The sequence below is a fragment of the Trachypithecus francoisi genome, unplaced genomic scaffold, assembly GCF_009764315.1.
Source record: "Trachypithecus francoisi isolate TF-2019V2 unplaced genomic scaffold, Tfra_2.0 Contig01440, whole genome shotgun sequence".
Classification (NCBI taxonomy): Eukaryota; Metazoa; Chordata; class Mammalia; order Primates; family Cercopithecidae; genus Trachypithecus; species Trachypithecus francoisi.
The window spans coordinates 20,386,767-20,406,342 of NW_022681431.1; the positions used below are offsets into that span (position 1 = coordinate 20,386,767).

The 19,576-nt window shown below is 35.7% G+C and overlaps 1 protein-coding gene across 11 annotated transcripts in view; it reads left to right on the forward strand.

The window, feature by feature from the left end:
* Nucleotides 1-19,576, forward strand: part of NRG1 (neuregulin 1) — a 1,143,721-nt gene that overhangs the window by 984,934 nt on the left and 139,211 nt on the right. For all 11 annotated transcript variants that reach the window (XM_033230537.1, XM_033230529.1, XM_033230472.1 and 8 more), the window contains exons 4-5: nucleotides 2,394-2,444; nucleotides 4,698-4,748. In XM_033230537.1, coding sequence (XP_033086428.1) covers nucleotides 2,394-2,444; nucleotides 4,698-4,748 — 102 coding nt within the window. The remainder of the gene's footprint in view (nucleotides 1-2,393; nucleotides 2,445-4,697; nucleotides 4,749-19,576) is intronic.

Here is a 19,576-nt window from a genome sequence, read left to right on the forward strand (position 1 = left end):
ATATACCAAATTACTATAGGAAAATATGTTGCTTAAATAAATATCATGAAGATTGCAGGATTTAATGCTTTTTTAAAAGTCTGTAAGTGTAATATAAAATTACTTTCAATTTACTTTTAACAAAAGGCTGTTTTCCAAATCTATAAATTCTACCCATAGCACACATAAAAATGCTTGCTGAGTGGTTTTAATTAAAAAGATTAACTTTCTTACTAGCAAGATTATGTTTAAAATGAAGACTCCTTTGGTGTAGAAGTATAGGTTAACTTTTGAGCTTGTATTTCCTCCAGGATTAATTCAGAAGGTTTGTATTTGAAACCATAATCATTAAAGATATTTTAAGGTCTCCAAGATAAATACCTAATATTAGGAAGAGGGGTTATTTTAAGTTGTCTCTGTGTAGCTGCGTCTCTGTGTAGAGGTTACAGTAGTAACCTCCTGTTCTGGTATTTTTATGTAACATTCAATTAAAAAATGGAACATTATGGTTAACCTTTCCTCTAATCTGTGGTATTTTTTGCTGGAGATAGAAAAGTTCTGATTTTTTTTTTTTTTGGAAGGTCACAGTGGATAGCTACTTAGTTTGTCAAAAATAAATTTGAAAGGAGTCTTGATATCCAAATTGGGATTGGGACTTTTGCCCAGCTCTAGTTGTGCACCTTGAGTTTACAACTTCATCTGGTTGTAATGTCATTGATGAATCCTGAAGGACAAGAGAAGGAAGCATCTCTCTTAGTGTGGGTCCTTTGTTTGGAAACATGGCCCTTCTAGATATTTCTAGAGAAGGACACGCACTTTGAATCTCTAATATAGTTTCTCTAAGATTACATTTTCTCAAAGAAGAACAGTTTCATTTTCTGCAGCCCAAATTGAGAAAGCTTATTGGAGCTGCTTCAGAAACAGATATCTTCATATTACCAATTCGGAATATCTTGTTTCTCGTCTGATGCTTGAGAAAATCCTAAGAAAATGATGTACCCTCACATACTAATTCCTTTCACTTAGCCCCATTTTTAGTGGATATAAGAGCCAGTGTAGGCAACTTTGATGTATTGAAACCAATCTTACTCCTTGAATAGTTTGCCCTCTTAATCTGTGATTAGAGAGGATCATCCACTCTTAATTTGCAGCAGAAAGACACATTTGGTCTTACTAAAGGTATATTGCTAATCACTTATTCTTAAACATTGCTGCTGAGTCTCACATGACTTTGTTTTCCTTTCAGTTCCACAAAATATTTTGTCCCTAGAGAAACTTCAGAGGTTGAAGAAATATCGCCACTTAAATTGATTCCACTTACCTACTAGACTAGTCCAATCTTGGAAACCCTAAATGGCCATATCTGTATTTAAAGATGATTTTATTAGTAATAAACTTTTCTACTCCGTGATTAACAGAATATTAATTTAAACATAAAATTGTATATGACCTGCTTAGGATTCTCAGTTAGATCTCATAATTTTTTGTACAGTAGATAGTATCACAGTAGATTCAACTTATCTTTTGTCCTGGTTAGAAAATGTGAACTAACATTAAGTCATTTGGCAAGACTTATGACACAATGAAACTTGAATGATATGCATCATTGCATCTCTACGTCTTTCCAGGCCTCATAAAACTGTGCCTTGCTAAAAGTGTTAGATTCTGCCAAACTGAAGCCCTTTTCACAAGAACTGAATATGGAATTAGACAATGTAACTACCCTGTATTCCATCATAAAGGCAGCAAGAAAACAAGTTCAAAGTTTGAATAAGACTATCACAATCTTAATGATAATGATGTATCCAGAAGTATACAGGTTGGGTTCATCCTTCATTTCTTTGGGGTGGGAACTGCATACTTACTGCATGGGTAGCTGATATCTATCATATGATAAGGCGCCTGTCTTCATTCTCACTGGCAATTTTAAATAGAGTTCAGTGCCAGAATTTGATGTTTTTCACCAATCCTAATTAGAAACTTGGCTTACTTTTATTTTTGAACAAAAATGTACTTGTTAAAGATCGTAACTTAAAAATTCGTACTATAGCTGGGTGATCTGATAGCTTTGACTTTCTTAGTTCCCCTATTTCGACTTTTCTTCCTGAGAAGCCTACTGCCTCTTTGACATAAATTCTTCCTCACTGACCCAAGTGGGGGCAGTGAATGCTTACTAATTATTCTAGCACAGCTGATTTTATGCTTTTTGCCTAAGAAAGGAGAACTATCAATTTGAACTGTCTTTCTGCATTTCTCACTCTCTGTATGGTTAAAGCCTGGACTTTTCTCACTCCCTTGCAATACTTCCTTCCTTTATACTTCCTTTTAGTTTGAAGGCAGGCTGTGGTACCTGCTCCCGGCCTCCTGCTCTCCTGCTTATATATCATAATGTCCTATCACCTTTTTTTTTTCAGAGATCATCACTGGCATGCCAGCCTCAACTGAAGGAGCATATATGTCTTCAGGTAAGGAAAATAAGCCTGGCAAATTTTACTAACCAGAATGACAACCATAACTGCTGGCTGCTCCTTCTACTAATCAGAACCCCTTCTGCATTCAAACCTCTCTGCTGCTCTTGTTTTCTGCTTCAGTGTTTTTCTCAACCTTGTTCTGTCTTTTTGGATTTTACTTAAGGGAGGATGGTTCTTGCTGCATCTTCAAACTTAGGCCTGAGAAACATACATGAGTGAAAGAAATCTACATCTAGATGCAACTTAATGACATTAAGCAAGTAAAGGAGATATCTGAGTTACAAGCTCAGTTTTTATGTCTTTCCAGGTGCTTCTCTTAGTGCCTTCTACTCTTTCACCCCTCAGAGTGTATTCCTGGGTAATTTATCAACATCTGATCTGTGACCTTTAGGTTTGTAATGATCAGTTGTGGGTCGCTAAACTTAAAAAAAAAAAAAAAAAAAAGACTTACAGCCTGACATTTAAAAATGCTGTTGTCTTTTGTTTTTGTTGGTTTCTCACTTGCCTATAATATTTGCTGATAGCATTCATAGTCTGGGCAGATATTAGCAACTTAGAACCCAACTCTAGCAATGCATATATAACCACAATTCATTGATTTCTTCACAAGCTATGCATTTAATCAATCCTCTATGTATTTCATTTTTTAAACTTTTTCTTATTCTTTGTAATTCTATAATTAATAGAACCTTAGAACATTTAAAAATTAATCTTTATTTGGAAGAAAATTTTTGAACACCCAAGACTGGAAATTCATCCCAGAGGTACAATGGTAACTTGGTTTTGCCTGGTGCCTCTTCTTTTACAAAAATTCTTACATTTCATTTAATAATCACAATAAACTTGTGAAACAAGACATCATTTTTCCTCATTTTACAGATGAGAAAACTGAAGCATTAGAAATGTTAAGTCATATATCTCAGGAAGTGGAAGAGAAGGTACTTCAAGTTCAATATTCTTTTTGTTACTCCACATTTAATATTTTAGCTTCATTAAGTTTTTCATTATGGCTGGTATCTTGTTGAAACTATAGAATGACCTATAATCAACATGCCTTTTTCCATCTTACCTTCATTGGTTTCCTCTTCCCTTCCAAACTATTGTTTAAAACCATGAAAGCTAAACATCTCTGTATCCTAGACTACTTTAGCTATACTTAGGGCATATTCATGTGTCATTACTAAGATATAAGTGTATGTGTGTTGTGGAATGGTATCATCCTGGAGTCTAAGAGGTTGTTACTCTTCTGAGAGAAGGAAGGAAGGAAAAGAGAGGGAAAGAGAGAGAGAAAAAATAAATCAAATATTCTGAATTTCTTCACCTTTCATCTATACGTTTCTGTAATATAGGGATTTCATTATATGTGACTCCAGTAAATGCCATTAGGAAAAAAGAGCTTTTACATTTATATGGAACTTATCTTGGGAAATTGACTATAACTATTATTTCTTAATATGTGACTTGAATCTTGTTAACTTTCTGGCTGTTGACTTTCAATCCTTCTTTGATACTAAGACTTCTTTATTTCTTACTAATGAAAACCCATCCGTTCCATGCTTTTTTCTGCATGAGTCATATTTTTCATTCTCTCTGTACTTGACTACTGTTTTTTCTTCTTTTATCTTCGCTACCTAAGAAAATCTTGCTACTAGATATCCTCAACTATTGTATGATTTATTTAATTAGCATGGTTTGTTTGATTCTAATGTAATAACTCTATTGCTCTAGCAGACTTTGCATGGACTTCAGCACTTTCTGGTCAGGATGTTTATGCAGATCCAAGTTGCCTGGAAATACTCTCAATCTTGTTTGTTTATTTATTTCGCATGCATGAAAGTTGGCTTTCATTCTCTTGGAATCCAGGGGCTGTTCCCTTTGGTTTCATGTTTTCTAAAAATCAAGACCACACCTAAAAGAAAGTATTTTCTATCTCACCCTGTGGTGTGGATCTCTTCGGAGTAGTCTGTCTTGGGAGTTCAGATAATGCTTGGTGTGTGGGATATTCTTACAGATGAATTGACTCCATTTTCGTCCCTTTTAAAAGTCTTCGGGTCTAGACTATGGAAATATTCCTTTGTGGTCTTTGAGTACTGCATATATCTTCTGACTTATAAATGCTTCAGCTTCTCTGTTGCACTGTGTTCTAGTACTCTTTTACTAGGTGATACCCAAGCCTGGCAATTTTCTAATTTAAGAGTCCAAGCAGCATGACTCAGTAAAACCTCATTCCACTTTTATGTTTTATAGAGTCTCCCATTAGAATATCAGTATCAACAGAAGGAGCAAATACTTCTTCATGTAAGTATACTTACATATTCTGTTCACTGGTTTTTAACCCAAGACACTATCTGCTTTGGAAGGTCATGTTCACGTCTATCCTCTGCCCCTATTAAGGGCCAGAGTATTGAGTTTGGCAACAGTTGGTATTGCTATTTGGAGTAGAAATGGCCTCCTAATATGCTCAAGGACAACTAGACATCTTGTCCTCCCAGTATACATAAGAATATTAAAATATACCACAAATGTATTAGTTTTAGGGTAATCTGGTGGCTTTGAATATTGAAAAATTATTGCACAGTTCTGAGGCTTAATTCCTGGCAAGCAATAGAGCACATTGTGTGTCTTTTCATCTTGTCTGGATGCCTTCAGCAACTGCCTGAGGCATGATACCCAGCTGTTTGGAGCCTCTGTTCCAAAACTTCTTCGTTCTCATATAAAGTCAGCTGTGATGGAGTAAGAAAACTATATATAGATGCCCTTAATTCAAATTTGATAGCAAGTAACTAATTACGAAAATGTTTGAAAGCAAGTCCCTAGATAAGATCTCAGATTAGTTTTCATCCATTTAATGTGAAATGGGCTTTGTGCTTGTGGACTTCTATAACTTTTAGATTGACTGGGATTTTGTGCTATGTCAGGGGAACTTAAAGATATTAGCAGGGACTATCATAAAGAATTTTTGATACTTATAATTTGAGAATATCATTGTATTAAATTCTGATACTCAACAGGGGAGTTTATCAAACCTTGAAAATTAAACTTATAACTGCAGTCTTTCTCTTCCTTATTTTAGCTCCTTATTTAAAGCATTTTTCTGTTTGATAAGCTCTTCAATAAATAGATGTTCCTAGTTATTCTATTTCAATCTGGGGAGTGTGTTGAAGAAACCGTTTCCTTTTGCTCTCAGCAGGGTAGGAAAACTCATGAAAAGAAAGTCTGTCCTTTTGGCAATTTAAGTTGTTTTGTCAATCTGTTTAAATAAATCCTGTTTGATGTTACAGCCTTTCCCTCCAGGTTGGTGGTGCTAGAACTGTAACTCTATGGTATAAAATTATATTTTATTGTGTGAATTATGGTGTTTTGCCTATATTTTAACTACATAAAGCTTCATTTAGCTGGATTGATGGCAATAGCCTAGTGAGATCAAACAGGAAATGAAATGCTAGAAAGGGCTAAATTAGTTTCCTACGTGTTCCAAGGGCTCTCATCATATCCTCCAAAATGATCATTTCTGCTGGTGAATTTGTGCTATTTGTTTTATAATTCTACTTATAAAAAGATTAGTGTAATTGTATGGATTTTATATAGCTAGCATTAAGGAATCATATTGAGCTTTTTTTTAAGTGTTTATTCTACAGAAGCAAATACTAGGTTTTTCTTTTTTGGCATTTTGTCTGGAAATAGTTTCTCTCCTGTGCAATTCATTGAATAAAGTTATTGAAATTCTCATAATCCTTAAGCATATCTGAGCAGTTTGGGAATGTAAAAAAATACTTCTTTTGGTTTTCCTGAGCTTTGGGGAAGTGAAATGAATCTCTCAGTTTACGTTTCTATTCATTGCGTTATCATTGAGAGATAAGTAATTATGAAATCTGACTCCGTTCCCTAACTCTGAGCAGAATTAGTTTTTGATATTTGGCAATGGTTTAACACTAAGAAGGGAAGTTTTGTGTACCATGATATTAAAATATTTCAATGTGCCGTTTTCACACATCAGTCACCCCAGGTCATGGTAAGTTCTCAGTAAATATGGTTGAATTGATTCATGAATCCATTTTTTTGTGGAACTTAATTTTATTAGAAGAATATCAACAATGAATATAATAAACTAATTACATGATATATTAGAAGGTGCTATGTAGTCCAAAAATGAGAAACCGTGGAGAAGGGGAGGGGATAAGGAGAGTTGAGACTTGTGATTTTTATTGGGTTGATCAAGGTAAGTCTCATTAAATTGTTGATATTTGAACAAAAAGTAGAAAGAAGTGAAGGGTTAACTTTGTAAACATCTAGAGAAACTGGCTGGGCATGGTGGCTCATGCCTGTAATCTTAGCATTTTGGGAGGCCAAGGCGGGAAGATTGCTTGAGTCCAAGAGTTTGAGGCCAGTCTGGGTAACATTAGTCAGACCTCTGCTCTATAGAACATTGAAAAATCAGCTGAACTTGGTGGCATGCACCTGTAGTCCCACCTTCTTGGGAGGCTGAGGTGGGAGGATAACTTGAACTCAGGAGGTTGAGTCTGCAGTGAGCTATGATTGTGCCACTGCACGCCAGTCTGGGTGACAGAGTGAGACTCTGTTTCAAGAAAAACAAATGAACAAACAAACAAAAAACAAAGAAACATCGGGGAAACTGTATTTAGACAAAGAACAGCCTGTGTAAAGGCCCTTAGGCAAGAGCATGGTTCATGTGCCCTGTAGGGGAACCATAAGGAGCCCTGTGGGGTTGGAGTAGAAGAAGCAAAGGGATGAAATATAGGAGATGAGGGTCACAAACCCGGGAGCCAGAGCATGTAGTGCCTTGTAGGCCATTGTCAGGACATTGGTATTTAGTGGAATCACCCTGGCTCCTGTATGAAGAATGACTCACTGGGAGAAAAGTCCAGAATCCAGGATGCCAGTTAGGTGCCTTTTGCTGACAGCATAGTGGCCTGACCCAGGCTGGTAGCAGTAGAGGTAGCACAAAATAGTCTATAATAGCTTGAAAGTCAAGCCAGCAGGATTCCCTAACCAACTGAATATAAGGTGTTAGAGAAAGAGAAAAGCCATAGGTGAAACAACGGCTGCTTCTGTTTTTGTGTTTTCACTTTTGGTGTTTCATTTTATTTTCTCCTTTAGCTTTTTCATTATACTTCTTCATATTAACTATTGTTTTACTTGTTTCTTTATAAGTACAATATGTATTTTTTACTAATCCTAGTGTATTTTTTAAAATTTTAGATTCAGTGGGTACATTGGCAAGTTTGTTACATTTTTTAATCTCATGAAAATATACTCTTCAATTTGAATATATAAACCAATCATGGCAGAAACCAGGTCCAGTCTTAGTTACAATAACGAAAATAGCATGAAGCACACAGTCCATTTCAAGGCAGCCACACGCAGAACTTGCATTGCAGGGAACAGCTGTGAGGTACAAATATCTCCATTTAGTAAAGGCTGAAGGTGAACCTTGAAGAGTCAGCGATAACAATAAGCCAGACTCAAAAATGCAAAATAGATTTTAAAAAGTCAAAGGCCTCAGAAAAGTTTGCCTGGTCAAAAATAATCAGCCTCAAAGAATAGATTTCTTTTCACTTTATTTTAGCCGCAAGGAGATGCTAGTAAATTCCTGTATTTGAAAGGCGAACTCTGCTTTTCTAATGTGATTGTGCCTGTACAGGCTACATTCTTTGAACTAATGACACTGGTGTTTTCTAAAGTAAATGTTGAAAAGCCTCTCTGAAGTAGTATGGATTCAGCAAACATTTTATGTATTAAACAGTTCTCTTCGATTTGGAGGTCAGTGTAAAACAGAGGAGGCTTTTAGAGCAAACAGATATAGGCAGAGGAGATGGATCTGACTTCGCAGCCCCCAAAGTTCCCTTTTCTCCTCTGTAACTCATGTTGGATTAGAAAGAAATAAAAAAGAGCAGGCATGGTGGCTCATGCCTGTAATCCCAGCACTTTAAGAGGCCAGAGTGGGAGGATAGCTTGACGCCAGGAGTTCGAGACCAGTCTGGGCAACACATTGAGACCTCGTCTCTACAAAAAATAAAGAAATTAGCCAGGCCTAGTGATAGCCCTGAAATCTCAGCTACTTGGGAGGCTGAGGTGGGGGGATCACTTGAGCCCAGGAGTTTGGTGCTGTCCTAAGTTATGGTTGAACCTCTGCACTCCAACCTGGGCAACAGAGCGAGACCTTATCTCTCTTAAAATAAAAACAAACAAACAAAAACAAGAAAGAAAGAAAAAGAAAAAAAAGAAGAAAATAAAAGTCACTCACCTACCCATCTACCTACTTAATGTATTGTAAGCATTTTTCTCATGTCTTTAAATACCAATCAGAAATGTATTTTATAGGTCACTGTAACAATAAATAAATCATTCTTGACTGGAGGTTTTTAAGGGATTTTTCATTTCCAAACACGTTATCAGTTTTGCCCCCTTTCTATTTATTTTTTCCTACTACTTGTAAATATTGGTGAAATATCAAAGTTCTTAGTCCTTCCCTTTGTAAAACAGTGTTTACTAGTCAAGTTTTTGAAATTGGAAACTTCCATTGTTCATTCACTAGTTTAGAGTTAATTATAATTTTTAAGTTATTTATACTAGTCTCCTGATAAAGATAAACATTGTTATTTTCTTTATTTTCTTTTGTTTTTTGTAAATGAGGCATCTGTGACTAAAAACTTATAAGTAATTGCCTAAATGAGTTTTCTATTACAGATAAGTGACAAGTTTTAGAAGAACTTGAACCTTACAAAACAGTCAATAGGACTATCTTGTTGCTCCTTTTATAGAATCAGCAGAAGTAAATTGATTGTTTAGAACAAGCCTTAATGACTTCTTCTGGAGGTGCCAGCTGCTAGTGATCCCATTTTGCAGACAATTCTGTTGAATACCATAAAAAATTGTTATACCAACCACTTTGCTGAATTAAGCACCATCCATTCCAATTTAATACATAAATGAGGAAAACAAAACAGAACATCTAACAAATAGTAATAGGAAAGAAAATCAAGATAAATCCCTGGAAAATAGTTGAAGTGGTTATATCTGTGTCAAATATGAATAATAGCAAACATTTATTGAAGGCCTACTGTGTGCCAAGTGCTGTGCTAGATGTTTTACGTGGATGATGGCTCATGGTTATCGTAAAAACTTATTACACTGTACAGATGAAACTGATATATGTTGTCCAAAGTCACACAGCAGCATTTAACCCCAGATAATACAGTAGCCTGCTATGTCACGTAAGGTTTTGCTGCCTCAGAGAAAAAGTCCTTACTATTGAAAGAAATGGGATTCTGTGAGGGGATTGAAAAGTAGCCTTTGGCACAAAGTTTATTGGGAGTATATGTGGTGGATTAAAGTAAATGACTTGTCTGGGGCCAGTTGTACCCATATGATCTTCATGTTACACATCAAAGCATGGAAGGTGAATGAAATGGGAAGAGCACAAATGCTGAGTGGATTCAATAATGCTGAGGACAACAGCCGTGGCTCATGCTTGTAATCCCAGCATTTTGGGAGGCCATAGTGGGAGGATTGCTTGAGCAAATTGATCATTTGAGCCCAAGAGATTGAGGTTTCAGTAAGCCATGATCTCACCACTGCACTCCAACCTGGGCAACAGAGACCCTGTCTCAAAAATAATAAAACAAATAAATTCTGGTGCTGCTAATTACGGTATAATTTTAAACAAATTGTGTAACTTCCCTGAGACTCAATTTTGTCTCTCCTCTCCTCTCCTCTCCTCTCCTCTCCTCTCCTCTCCTCTTTTCTTTTCTTTCCTTATCATTTCTTTTTTCTTCTTTTGACATGGTTTCTCTCTGTTACCTAGGCTGGAGTGCAGCAGTGCAATCATGGCTCATTACAACCTTGACCTCCTGGGCTCAAGCCATCTTCCTACCTCAGCCTCCCTAGTGGCTGGGACTACATGCGTGTGCCACCACACCTGAGTAATTTTTTTAGAGATAGGGTTTCACCATGTTGCCCACACAGCCACCAAACTCCTGGGCTCAAGTGATTCACCATCTCAGCCTACCAAAGTGTTGGAATTGCAGGCATAAGCCACCACGCCCGGCCTGATATTCAGTTTCTAGGTCTGAGGAACCCTGTTTATTTTAAACATAAATTGGAAAGTCTAATGTGAGAAAATGCATGTAAATCATTTAGCACAACTTTGCTTTAAGGTGGTCCCTTCATGTATGGAAGAGAGCTAGTGTGTGGAAAAGTGACATGGCTCTAAAAAGAAAATAAAAGTCAGAGAGTCTCTGCATCTTACTTCAACAATGTTGGAAGATGCCCTTATTGTTGGAGAAGGAATCAAGTTTATGATTTTAGTGTAAGTGATGGTGCTGACAGTTCTTTGCCAGGAAATCACTATGTCTTTTCAAAATATTATATATTCTCAGCTAAGGCTTCATTTTAAAAGAACTTATCCAGGAAGTCTTCTTTGAAATCTCTGAATGAAATGAACAATTCAGTTTTTAATTTGGCACCTAAAAAAACTAGCTGAAGGGAAAGAATGTCTTTGCAGAGACATTTCTGTCACAATGAGATAGAACAGTTTCACTTGGGAATGGCACACTAATATGTATTGATTAGATTGGACCAGATCTGGGTGGTCCGTTGCTGAAATTTAGACCCATGGCTCTTACATTCCACCCTCAGTTGTAACTGACTTACCTGCTTTTATGGTAGAAAAAACTTCTGGGAGCTTAGCTAAATGATTCTCAGCTGGAAAAATGCCATTTCAATTTCAGATCTTTATTGGTCATAACATATGAACCTCTCCTGCCACTGCTGGAGAGCTACTTTTAATTGAATGCAAATTGTGTTTTCAGATCTCTATAAACATGGCATTTTTCATGGGTTGGTGGCTCTGCCCACTGTGGAGAATGACAAACAAATTGTCATGCATCATATAGCAATAAAATAATAATTCGAAAAGAAAATTGCCCTACTGGTATTACCTCATCTGTTTGGTTGAGTGGAGAGTTAATTACAGATTTTGGGGATACTAGAGTGACTTGGTACAAGAGTTGGGGCTCGTATATTATAGCCATTCATATGTGCAAGCAAGTTACTGCCTTCACCATCAGTTCATTTATTCTGTACATGAATATATCTTATTTTTCTTTTTTTTTTTTTTTAACAATAGTGCTTGCAAGTATAATTTGTTTCTTCGCTTCTGCTTTTGCCCTTTCTAAAGTCATTCACTGTCTGTCACTGCATTCCACCAATGGAGAAGAGAATCTAAAAAGTTTTGATTAAGCTTTGACCTTTTGTATTTGGTTGAAATTAACGCTTTACAGAATTATTCTTTTGGGCTGTAAAATACGCGTGTGTGTGTGTAAGTATGTGTATGATATATGTATATATATACACACACATATATTATATATAATATGTGTGTGTATATATATATCATTGATACTTGTATCATACTTTACATTTTATAAGGCATATTTTCTTATTTTGAGTCATTTATTTATACAACTCACTGGCTTAGATTTCATCCCATGGATGAGGGACTTGACGTTCAGAAATGTGTGACTTGTCCACAGTCAAAGAACAAATAGGTAGTTCTAAAAAGAAGACAAATTCTACTCCTCCAAACAGCACATTTTAGGGAAGAATCTGATTGGCCCTGATTGCATCATGTCTGACCCTAAAATACTGCATCCAGGGAGATTAATGACTCCAGCTGAGTAGGGGCTAGGGCACGTATCCACTGCTGTGTGTGTTGGGGTTAGTGAGGGCAGATGGGCTCAGCCCCATGGGAACCACGTGGTGTAGGATCATTACAGAGAGGAGAGTTCTGTAGCAAAAGCAGGGAAAAGTGAGCTAGACAGGAAAACAACAACACAATCATTGACAACTGATGAGCAAATGACCTTAGAAAAATCAGAAAATAGGTATTAGTAACAGAATTTTAAAGGAAAATTAAAAATAGTTGTTGTTGAAAATTGTGTTTCATTGGGCAGACAAAACTAAGCAGGATGAGCAATCTGAAGAAAATAATAAGCTGGAAGACTGAATATAATTGCAGTATCATTTTTTAAAAGACTCATTAGTACCTAGGAGCCATCATAATTACTCTTAACAGTGCCCTCTTTTTAACCCAGGAAATTCTGCCTTTTGAAAGAAAGTAGAAAAACGTAGAGAAATGAGTTACAGTTTTGAAATTAGAATGCATGGGAAACATTTTGAAATCTGTAAAATATTCTAACTTTGATGAGAAAAGTCAGAGTACTTGATATGGATCCTTAAAAAAAAAAAAAAAAAAAAAACCATGATTAAAGAGATTTTGAAAAATTGCTAGTTTCTTTTACCAGAGTAATTGTATGTTGATTAGGGTTTGCGTGTTTTTCATTTTTCAATTTGGAAAGAAAAAGAGCATGCTTAGCCCATTCCATTTAATATTGTATAGAAAACTCACCAGGTCTTTTCCTGTTGTGAGATAACACTGATTGAGGTTTTATCAGACTTGCAGACATCACCATTTAAACCTAAACGAAATAACAACTCTGGTAGTTCATCTGTGGGCGTCTTCCACTTTTCTCTGTCCCACTCTTGTTATAATGCATCTCCCATACAAGCTGTGAATACTTAATTCATTTCTCTGATAAAGGTGCTGTGTATACATAGTTCAGCTAATCATCAAAAGTGCCAGAATGGCACTTTTCATTTTATCTCTCAGTCTACCAAAGGTCAGCAAACTCTCAAAAACCAATTAATTGGGTCACTGTGGGTTCAAGCCTAGAGCTGTGCTCATTTTTATTCAAGTCCATAACTATCTCTGATTTCAGGTTGGTGTTTAGGTTGAATTTATCCATCAACGATGGACTCTTGATGTGTTCTTTGCTGAGGTATTCTAGCACTACCTCTTGAGTGAATACCAAGCTTTAAAGAGCTTTTTAAGAAATGTCAGAAGGAAAGGGCAAGAGAGAGAGAATGCCTGGCTTTGTGAAATGTTGCAGGAATTTGTATTTGTAATTATCAAAAATTTAATCAGTCTTTCCTTTAACTTTTTAAAGAAATTTTGGACTATTCTCATTATTTCGATGGTAAGAAAAGCAAAATATAGATAGGGATAGGCTAAGTGACACTTGAAGTCAAATAGCAAGTAAGTGTTATAGGTATGAGCCACTGCGCTCAGTCAAAACTTTCCCTCTCTTTAATGAAAATGAATAGATAATAACCAGGGCCTACTGTATTTCAGGATGAGGCTAGGAAATGTGTATGCATATTTCTTGGGAGGTGAGAGGTGGGAGGTGTAATGGTTGGGGGAGATAAATAGGAAATAGTCCTTGGGCTGAAGGAGTTCCCAGCGAAGTCAAAAGTTTAATTGTGATTAATTGTGCATAATGACACATAATCATAATGGGAAGTAAAATATGGCAAGAGGAAGACTTTCAAATCAAGTTTTTATTTTTTGTAATATTCCTTAAGATAGAAAACCCATTTGTGGTTATGTAATTCAAAAGAAAATATTGCCCAGGTGTGGTGGCTCACGCCTGTAATCCCAGCACTTTGGGAGGCCAAGGCGGGCAGATCACTTGAGGTCAGGAATTTGAGACCATCCTGGCCGACATGGTGAAACCCCAACTCTACTAAAAATACAAAAATTAGCCGGGCATTGAGGCACATGTCTGTAAACCCAGCCACTTGGGAGGCTGAGGCAGGAGAAACACTTGAACCTGGGAGGTGGAGGTTGCAGTGAGCCGAGATCGCACCACTACACTCTGGCCTAGGGGACAGAGCAAGATTCCATCTCAAAAAAGAAAAAAAAAAAAAAAAAAAAAGAAAAGAAAATATTATTATTATTTTACTGTTGTCTGTCTTCTAAAATAGCAAATTGTTGTTTCTACTTCATATTTACAGCTCATTTTACTAAGAAATCAGAATCCTGAAATTTATCTCATTTTAAAAGATGATGACATTCTATAATTTACCATCAAGAGTAAAAGATTAGTGGTGATTAAAGGTGCTGGAAATTAATTTACACTAAATAGGGTTTTGCAAGTAGTTTGGGGAACTTTTTGAAATATAACTAGAAACTTTTAGAAAAGTATGACTATAGTATGGTAAGTTGAATCATTGTTGATGAGCAGACACTTATCCTTGATACAGAGATGGATTTACAAAGACTGTGTTACATATCTGAGGAGATACTTTTGTTTAGACTGTCTGGAAATGTGTGTATATGAAAAGGTTACAATTTTATTTTTTTAAATAGAGACAAGGTCTTCCTATGTTGCCCAAGCTGGTTTCAAACATTCTGGGCTCAAGTAATGCTCCCACCTCAGCCTCAAAGTGCTGGGATTATAGACGTGAGCCACCATACCCAGCTTGCAATTTCCTAAACTTGTCTTATTCATTAAATAAGACTTGTTTTCTTTTTTACTTTTTATTGTTTAGAGACTTGAATTGATCCAAAGAAAGGAGAAGTGATCAATTTTAAAAAGGATGCCTAGTTATAATCGAGGAATCTAGTAGATTAATCTGTTAAAATTATAAAACCAAAATTTTTCGTTTATGGTCATTCCTCTCTCAATTTTCTTAAAATTCATGTATTAAGAGCAGTGACTAACTGACAAGAAACTTCTGTGTCATTTGATAAAGATTTCAACTACAAATGAGAATTAAGATATATTAAAAAATAAAATTCTACATGACAAAATATTTAAAATGTTAGTTTTAATGTTCTACACTAATATTGTCCTACATTTTAACCTAGAAATCTACATATTGAATCAGCCTATAAAAATCCATTTCTTTCACAAATAATGTAGCTTTGAGAACAGGTTTTTTTTTTTTTTTTTTTTTTTTTTTCAACAATTCTCAGTCTACAAAGCTATGAAAAGGAAGTTGCTGCTGCTGCATTTTTTTTAAGCTGTAAAATCGAATATGCCCCAGCTCTGATGAAATGTACCAGGAGGAACCTGCCTTGTCAAACATGATATTTTTATGATGAAATGTGATACAAAGAGGCATAGCCTTACATATATCTGAGAGAAAATTATTTAAGTGGCTATAATAGATTTTTCACAAATTTTGTACATTTCTCTTACTTGATCCAGATGCATGTTTTTCCTCTGTTGTTCTCATACCAGCTTCTTAATTTCACCTCCCTAATGTTTCACAGCATAAATGCACCTTTGTTCAGACTTTCTCCAAGTTATCTGTGAGAAAATAAACTATACAAAGGGTCCCTGGCCGTGTTTTAGGAAACATAGATTATGGCGGTGGGAGAATTACCTTGTGTGTGCAAATGAGACTGTATGTGAAATGAAAATAAGGTTTAGATACCTAAGAGGTTTATTAAAACCTTTAAAAATGATTTTATAGTGCCGGTAAGGAGGACTGATATTTAAACTCATTCAGCTTAGTGAAAAAAAAAGAAAAAAGAAAAATGGAAAGTAACATGCACTACATGTATACACACAGAAGCAAGTATAATAAAACTTTCTGCTTTTTTTTTTTTTTTTCTTTTTTTTTGATATGGAGTCTCACTCTGTCACCCAGGCTGGAGTGCAGTGGCATGATCTTGGCTCACTGCAACCTCCGCCTACCTGGTTCAAGCGATTCTCCTGCCTCAGCCTCCTGAGTAGCTGGGATTATAGTTGTGCACCACCACACATGGCTAATATTTTGTATTTTTGGTAGACACAGTGTTTCACCATGTTGGCCAGGCTGGTCTCAAACTCCTGACCTCAAGTGATCCACCTGCCTTGGCCTCCCAAAGTGCTGGTACTACAGGCGTGAACCACCACGCCCAGTCCCTGCTTATTTTTTAAGGTTTCTAGAACATTGGCTGTGATCTTTTGGGTAAATAGTGCACTGAGGAATTAGTCTAATAAAAGCGTGGAGAAGGTCTAGGTCTTCATGAAGAATAGAGTTGGCTCTAGTCTCAATTTTCAAAATGTCATAACTCTTCTGCTTCCTTTTTATTTGAAGTGCAGACCTGGGTATATTTTATTAAAATAATGATCTGAAATTATAAAAAATGTTTTTTGTCCAATCAAGGAGTGAAATCAAACCCTTTATGATTTTGTAGTTATACTCAGATGTTAGACTATCTTCTAGTCCCCAGCAGTTCACTCTAGGTGGTCCCATAGCTCTTTCTTCAACCATAGTCTTGCCAGTTCTTATCCATATTGATGTGCACATCATTTCCCACACCAGAATGTAAAATACTAGAGGGAGAATTTTGGTTGATTTGTATTTCTATTCCCATAACTTATCACTATGCCAGTTCTCAGAAAGTATTTATTAAATGGATGTCAACATCGAGTTAATGAATTTTTTGTTGGATTATCATTTTTTTAAGTTGTACACATATACAATGAAAAGTAAACCGCCTTCACTTTAAATCATGGACGCAGATATTTCAGTATTTTTAAGTCAAAGTTTTAAAAAACTAACATTGGCTTACATAATATTTATTAGAGAACCTGTAACGTTTTGAGAAGCATTCACATTCTACATATGTATATTTTAAATTTATTTCTGGTTTTTACATCTGGAAGATTTGTTTTTCATTTCATCATAAATATTTATTTTCATGGTGATTTATAAAACTCTGTTTCTCCTTTGATAGGATTACTGCAAATTATTCCAGAATCTACTTATTAACTGGTCGCTGTTCCTCTCTGTAGTGCTGAAGAGGCACTTGCTTGGGAACAAGAGAAGTGCCACAATAGTGTCAATACCGTGGATTTTTCATTTATTCTTAATAGTAATAATAGACAACAATAATATATTTTAATAAGCATCTACTATGTGTCAGATGCTTTCATCTGAGAATGGATATTGTTAGTTCAATTATTTAGATGGGGAGACTGATACTCAATTCAGTATTTGTCAAGTAGTGGTAGAAGCAGGATTCAACCCCAATCTTTCTGACTCTTCATCCTGTGTTCTTTTCACCCACAGATAGTAGAGGTTGAAGGCTCAGAAGAACACTTCCTGAGCTCAGAAAGCTCTTCTTGTGACCTCTATCCTGCTAGTCTAAAGGGCAGATGATCATTGCAGTTACTTTCAGAAATGGTCCTTTTTCCCTAATGAGATGACCAAATCTGCTCTATGAACCCAGTTTCCTAAGCAAGATACGGAAACAGACACACCAATTTAGTATGATAAAAGGCATTAAAAGTAGAACAATTTTAGGTACCAAGTTATATTTATTTGGTACTTGGATAATTAAAAAGAATGCCACAATCTTCATCCCGCCTACCTCCCTAGTGCACACACATTTGGGATGAGGAGATAGTGATGAGAATGACATTGTAGATAAAAGGTATATGCAGTAAACATCTGAAATTCTTAGGTTGTTCAAAGAAAAGAGTAAACACACTATGTGGTATGTAGCCTCAGCTACTTCATGTTTGAAACTGATGGTAACATTCAGATGAGTTTTGAGAAGCAGACTATAACCATAGCTTTTAGTTTAAATTTCAGATTGATATGGAAGGTTATTTGTTTTAACAATCCCTATGTTAAGTTCCCTTTTTTCTGTGTTTCAGTTGACTTATTTTGTCAGATTTTAGGGTTTTTTTTCTTTAGGCAAGATGGCATTCTCATCCCCTGCTGTTGTTAACATTTAAAGCATGCAGCCTCTTGTTGTGCTGTGGTATAAATTCCAAGTGACTGACGATGATTAAACAGAAAATGAAACTTGAATGGCACTATCTCAAGATCTACTTAAAGCCACAACAGGTATCTGTCTGTAACAGTATATCAGTTGGAACATATGAAGAATAAGAAATTGTGGGGTTTTGTGTCTGGGTTTATTTTTCTTTGAAATCAAAGAAGAAAAATACTGATTTTTCCTGGATCACTAAAACAGTGGTATGGATTTCTAAATAGGGCAGACCATACAAACACACAATTAATTATACCTGAACTTGAAATCTCATACTGTGCACTTTACCTCTTTTATAACAGTTGTAATTTCTCATTTATGTGCAGATACTGTAACTTTAAAAAAAATGTATAACTGTAATTAAAAAGCAAGTACTCAAGAAAGATAAGACACAAAGAATTAATTGAGATTACAGCTCTTCTTTCTCTATTGACTGCAAAAGCTTGGTGATCTCCTGAATTGTGCTTCAACAGTGATCTTCAAGACTCCTTCCAACCCCCAAGGTTCTCCTTTTTTAACATTTGTTATTACTTAGCTATTTTATTTGGCAGGGATCCCTTCTATCTCATCTTCTAATGCACTGGCAATGGTCCTATTGCCAATAGCTTAGAGCCTACTGCTGCTGGGGTAAGCGACACAGCCGAACTTTCTAGCCTTTGCATCCTTATAAATAATGCATCTGGTTTCCTGTAACTACATGAACTCTTAGACTTTAGTAGGCATTTCTTTGTTAGTCAGGGTAAAAGAGTTGGGAGATGAACAGTTGTGGAAATAGTTGTAGGCAGTTATTATCACTGATTAGAACCTCAGTCCATGACATATGCATTAATCACTGGGTTAATGCTAATGGAATGCTTATGGTATTTATAGTAGATATAAACAAGATATAGAAAAAGGATATCTTTCCTGACCAAACTGCATGCTTAATTCAACATGGAAAGTTCTGGTGAGGTTAATCTAGGACCCTTTGAGACTCTGTTGCTCATAATTGGACCTGATTTACTACTCATTTAAAAAATCTCTTTTAATTTGCACAGAATTCACTGTATTTTGGGGGGTGGACATACTTGTTCTTAAGAACAATAGAAACAAGATCTTTGTTTAACATAATATCTAGTGCTCCATGTAGCTTAGTGGTATAACAGATTATTGAATTTGTAATGAAAAAGGTAAATGCTGTGGTAATAAGTTAATAGAAAAGTAAATAATGCATATTTATACTTTTAACTTCAAAGTGTTTATAAACTTGTGGCATTAAAAATTAATGTCTTATTTTTGAGCATCAGAGGAAATAGTATTTAAACACGAGAAACCGATTTTTAAAGTGAAAATCATTTTAGCAACTTTTAAAATGTCACTTCAAGCCATGTTAATATAAAATAAATGAGTTCCATCCAAGTATACACTCTTTTCTTCACTGGACATGCCTTAATTGGACGTGTCACACAATGACAATATTCAGTGTTACGATTACACTGTAAGGATAAAA